A 6250-nucleotide genomic window follows, 5' to 3' on the forward strand; every position below is an offset into this window, starting at 1 on the left:
AATGTTTTAAATAAAGTAAGCGGACAGTCTGCAATTCAGTTTGAACTCAAATAGTTGTTAAAAAAGAAACAAATCAAGACTACACCACATCATTAATAGAGAGAAAAATTTAACCAGCTTAAAAAAAGCTTCCGCATTTGTAATAACATGAAATTCTTTAATTGCTTTTCTGGAGTGCATAATAGATGAAGTAAAAATGCTTTCTTAATTCAAACTAAGCTTAGAAGAAAAAGGAATTATTATTAATTTTCTTTCATGAGTTATCAATAGAAAAATTTGCTTGCCAGATAAGTAAAATACAGAAAAAAAACCCAAAACATTATCTTCTTCTAAAGTAGTTCCTATCCACCCTCAAAACACAGACACATACATGAATTATGTAAGTCCTTATTGTATAAGTCTTATAGTTTTTCATGACATGGATGCTGTTTTGTTTTCTGCATAGTAATTGGTACATTTTCTATTGGCAGCATGCTATAGAGATATCACAGAAATAGAGCCATCAGATATAATATCAAAATGTAATAGAGAAAACGATAGGAGTGGAAAGTACTATGAAAATCTTGATTCCAGGAAGGTGGAAAAGTGTGAGTTTCAGGTTGGGAATATTTTGTGAGCAAGAGTTTTGGTATGGACATAAATGTCTCTAAATACTTAAGGTAAGGTCTAGGAATAAATGAAGCTGATTGTACATTAGCAAAGTGCAATGACAGAAAAAAATCAGTCATATCAGAGAAGAGGTAAAGGGTCTTAGATGAGTTTTCAGCTCGAAATGAAAGATTCCAGTCACCTATTCAGTCTCATTTTAGTAGTCTTGGCACACAAAATTGTGGAGGGCAATTTGAATCTTGGCAGAATTTCTCAGCTAAAACAGGATTATTGGATTGTCCTAAGAATAAGTAATATTTCCAAACTCCAGAAAGACATCACTGAGAAGTTAGGTAAATTTCTCTACCCTTCTCCAGGCATAAGCCCTCTGCTCTGTAGTGAGCCTACTCATCTAATTTCTGAAATGACCTAATCTCCTGCTGTTTGAGACTTTCAATATACTTTGATCATATCTCTTTAGTCATTTTACAAAGCTGCATTAGAAAGATGTTTTTCTGATATTAAATTGAAAGTGATAGATTGCATACTAATGATCAGATGTAAAAGAGAATTACATGGAGAATATGCAGAGTAGACTAACCAAGAAGAGAATGACTTAAATGTAGAAGTTGAAATTGAAAACAAAGAATAAAATAGTCAGTTAAAAAGACTGTTTAAAACTGAAATGTTTAACAAACATCTTGATAAGTTCTTTCTGAAAGTCCAGGAATGAAGAAATATAGTGGGTAGACAGTAGGGAAAGTTATACTGTCCAGCAAATCAGTGTAACTGTAACAGCCATACCTTTACTTCTCCAATGCTAATAACTAGTTACTAATATTTTTAGTGAAATAAAAGCTATGCTAAATGTACCACTTAAACAAATAGCATATTTGAAATATATTAAAAATATGCTATACTTCTTAGTATATATCCTTCTTTCCTATTCTATCAGGATCAAGGTTATATACATTCAAATCTAACTATTTTCCACATTCTTTCTTTCAGGGAGAAAGCATATCATAACAAGATACAGTTTTTAAAAATATCATATAAAGAGTTTGTAGCAAATTATTTAGTAAGTAATGTCTATGCCATTAATTCCAACAAGGGAGAAGGTGGAAAATATGCTGTAAGAGAATGCAGAAAAAAAAGAAAAAAATCATATTCAATATTAAAACTAAGCTTAGAAATCTACTTTTAACTGTAATTCAGATAGTAAAAGACCACAATGAAAAATTGTTTAATTTAGCTGATTTGGCAAAATGCTTACTGTATGTGCATCCGTACACTTCAATGCGCATACCAATTCTACCACTGGGATTCCAGTCCAAAGGCACAAAGCGGAGAAATCTTGCATTAATGGAATGCTGAAGCTTATAATATACAACACTGTCTGCATTTGTGTTTCCAGAAATGGCCTAGAAGAAAATGAAAAATCAAGTTATTTGAATTCATATTGAATACAAAACTAGAATTACTGAACTGCACAGGAATAAAATGTTCAATGAATTCCACAGGAATAAAATCTGATTCCTTCTCCTGATCAGCTGTCTATTTAGTACTGATATTACATCCATTAAGATCCATAAAAATTCTAAACTTTATGAAAATGAAATACCATTTCCCAAAAGAAATATTCCTTTCCAAATTGCATAGAAAGCCCTGGCATAATAGAGCAACTCTATGATTTGCTCTTACCTAAAGGTCATCACAATTTCATTAAAATCTAAAAGATGGAGTTTGCTGAATCTGAGATGTTCTGCTTATAATTGCAGGCTGTGATGTGCAAAGACTGGCTTAGACATTGGTTTCCATGTAATGAAGCAAAAGGACTGTTAAAAGATTTTAATTTAGTACTCCAATTTATAATTCAAAGTTTTCCCAAAGGCAGAGAACAAAAAGCCTTACTGTAGAAAATATTTTGGCTGTATTTAACAGATAAGATTGATTTTACCTTTGTTATACAAAGTAAAGTAAATAAATATTTAGGAAAGATAAGAATATAAAAATATAAGGAATTGTCATCATGAACTTTAGTAATATCTTGAAGAATATGTAATATATTTGGTTTTGCTGGTTACATTCAGGCTGCTTTTTTGTTGGTAGTGTTTATATTGTTGAGTTGGTTTGGTAGTTTGCTTGTTGTTGGTTTGTGTTTATTTTTTGTAGTAGGTTTTGTTTTTGGAGGTCAAGGGCTGTGTTGATTTTGTTTTGTTTGTTTGTTTGTTTGTTTGCTTGATTTTCTCACTGCCTATTTGTTATATGATAAGCAGAAAGGATTTGTATTAAAATTTGTGGGCTTAAAGTGTCTGATAAACAGAAAAAGCTATCTGAATTTTTTGATAAACAGGAATAAAAATGACCACATGCTTCAATGTGTATGTACAATATTGTCCCTAGAGAAACTGGCAACAGAATTTGTGACTGCAGAAGTGTATAGAAACCGAAAGGTCCATGTTCACTTTTTATGCAGTTTTCTGTAATGGAACTCTGCTTCATTTCATTCATTATGTACTCCCTTATGTGAATCTATCTTTTTTGTACTTCTAAAATTCTTACAAATTTTTATCTCTAAGCATTCAACAGAAAAAAAAAAGAGGAAAAAAATAGCTAGTGTACAGTCTCATTACAGCTAAACTATGAAGCTAGTAAGAAGCAATGAGTTATTCACTACAATATTTACATGACAGCTTCACAGTCTATCATTTTGCTATCATGGTGAGCAAAGCAAGAAACACTCTATAACAAACATCAGAGAAGGCCTACTGCTTAAAGGGTGAATCCCATTCAGGCTTCTTAAACCTTTAAATCACTATTTGTAGTCTGTAATAAATGTAACTGCCAGTGTAACTGCCTGTTAATCTGTAGTCTGAACCAGAATGAAGGCCTGGCAAACTCAAATATTCTGAGCAAATGAAGTGCCTGATTTAGATTTCAATTTTTTTCAAAATCATTTTCAAAAGTCAGCCACTTCATGAAAATTACAGAAGTTTTGAAAACAAAATGCACTTCAACTGATTTTTACTGTACTGTACACTTGTGTTTCATGTGTTTAAAAAACACGGTTTTGCTTCAATAATAGTCTAGAAGTAATTAAAACTACTCCTTAAAAAATTAAAAGCAGATAATTTATAAATCAATACTTTTATAATATCAAAGAAACCACTGAATGGTTTAGGTTGCAAAGGACCATAAAGAGTACATAATTCCAATCTCCCTGCCACAGACCAGGAAACCAACCATTAGATCAGTTTGTCCAGAGCCCCATTCAACCTAGTCTTTAACACCTCCGAGGATGGAGCATCTACAACTTCTCTGGGCAGAAAGAGTCAGGAAGGGAAGAGAAATGCCAGTAGGTTACTGATAATTTCTGATGATCAGAGGATGGGAACACTTCTCTTATGAAGACAGGCTGAAAGAATTAAATGTTTTCAGCCTGAAGAGCATAGTAGGTTCCTCCAGTAATTAAAGGGGACATATAAGAAAGCTGGAGAGGGAGCATGTTAGGGAATGTAGTGATAAGACTAAAGATAATGGGATTTAAACTTTGAAAATAGAATTATATTGGAAGTAAATTCTTTATTATGAGCGTAGAAAGGCACTGGAACAGATTGTCCAGGGAAGCTGTGGATGCCCAATCACTGGAGGTTTTCAAGGATATGGTGTCTAGCAATTTCACCCAAGAAGGGGAATTGGAACTAGGTGATCCTTCACGTCCCTTCCAGTTCAAGCCATTCTATGATTCTGTAATCCCATAAAATGATCAAAGATTCTTCAGACCATAATTAATGATTTATGAAGAGTCATAGCTCTGTTGGCTGTAAAATACTGCTAGTGGCTGTAAAATACTGTAGCAAGTCTTGTCTCTAAACTATTTGAACTATATGTTGATATGTTGATAACACACTGATGTTTTAGTTTTTGAGTTTTGCTGCACAGAGCCAAATATTCATACTTCATAATTTCAGCATATGACATAGCACGAAAAAAACCCACAAAACTAAGGGGAGTTTGCTGGAAGAGCAGCCTGTGACTGGGGACCGGCTGGACATCAGGAGGTGGGTAGTAAGCAATTGCTTTGTGCATCACTTCTTTTGTACACACACGAACACAAACATATATATTTGTATATACACAATCACATATACATGAGGGCTTCTCTGAAAGTCATGCCTCCTATTTTATTTTGTTGATCCATGAACAGCATGCTGATGATATGGCAGTAGAGGTTGAACCTTCCTGCCAATATTGCATTACATTTTGTTGCCTGCGGTAAATGATAGCAGAGTCAATCAAAATGATGGCTGACATGGAAGTGCATATGAAGCAAAGGTGTGTCATTGAATTCCTCCATGCAGAAAAAAATGGCACCCATTGACATTCACTGACACTTGCTAAATATTTATGGAGACCCAACAGTCAATATCACACAGTGAGGCAGTAGGTGGTACATTTCACAGTGGTGATAGCAGCACAACAAGGTGTTCTGGTCAGCCACATAGATGCTAGCCTCTCTTTCCCATCTCTCTGATTAAGATTTGTAATAAACCATTTTGACCAACATTTGAACCATTGTTTCTTAATCTCTTGTCGGGTACACAATATCAAAGAACCTCCTCTCCCTCCAATAAATTGGAGCGAGAAATCATGCACAGCTGTAACATTATGAAATGAAGAGCATCTCAACTAGCTCATCAGTGTTGATCAACTGATGGTAGAAATTATGTTGAAAAATAGTTTTTTGTAGCTGAGAAATTGCTCTATCAAATGGAACTGCTTCACTGTCTTTGTATCTACTGAAGTGCTTTGGAAATAAGTAGGAGGTGTTATTTTCATAGTGACGTAGGCAGGAATATAAGCATATGTGTGTGTTTATACATTATTATTACTGACATTTATTTTCCAGCATCCTCTTTACACATTTGTAAGTAGTAATATTATACTTCACTGAAAATATTAACCAACAAAACACATAATCTTCTAAAGAAATATTTGCACATACATTGTAATTAACAGAATAAATAAATAAATAAATTAACCAGCCAAAATCCTACTTAAGAAAGACATTTATATAAATGTCAAAACATTGGGGAAAAAAAAAACCCAAAACTTGTCAGTATCATTAACACTCAGGAAAATCTGAAGAAAGCATGACAGCACTCAGACAAAAGTCAGGTTGAATTCTTATATAAAAAACTTCCTCCTCCTAGACTCAAATCACTGCAGTTTTCTCTAAGCAGTTCTCTATTTAAACAGAAAGATTTCTGTCTCTGTGACTTTTCCTAGAATAAATACTACATGCTTAAGTATAAGTGAAAAGTGAAATTTGGGAAGTAATTTCTTTAAAGGAGAATGAGTCTGCAACAGACTCATTTGCATACAAACTCGGAAGAAGTGGCAGGGTCACAAATTCAAACCCAGGATGGTTCCCTCTGAATATCAGGAAACCCTTCTTTGCATAAGATTGATTATTGACACAGGTTGCCCAGAGAGAATGTGGATCCTCCCTCTCTGGAGATATTCAAATGCATCTGGGCATGTGTTCCTCTGGGCTTCTGGGACTAAGTGGTCCTGCTTGAGCAGGAGTGTTGCAACTCCAGAATTCCCTTCCAAACTAAACTTAAATTATGGCTTTCTTCCTCTATCTCTCTCTTTTTTT

At 33.9% G+C, this 6250-nt stretch overlaps 1 protein-coding gene across 1 annotated transcript in view; it reads right to left on the reverse strand.

Moving 5' to 3' along the window:
* LOC104915132 (contactin-associated protein-like 4) overlaps positions 1–6250 on the reverse strand; it is a 248871-nt gene that overhangs the window by 238411 nt on the left and 4210 nt on the right. Inside the window, exon 4 of the mRNA XM_010725847.2 lies at positions 1862–2009. Coding sequence (XP_010724149.2) covers positions 1862–2009 — 148 coding nt within the window. The remainder of the gene's footprint in view (positions 1–1861; positions 2010–6250) is intronic.

Source organism: Meleagris gallopavo, chromosome Z, assembly GCF_000146605.3.
Source record: "Meleagris gallopavo isolate NT-WF06-2002-E0010 breed Aviagen turkey brand Nicholas breeding stock chromosome Z, Turkey_5.1, whole genome shotgun sequence".
NCBI classification, from domain to species: domain Eukaryota; kingdom Metazoa; phylum Chordata; class Aves; order Galliformes; family Phasianidae; genus Meleagris; species Meleagris gallopavo.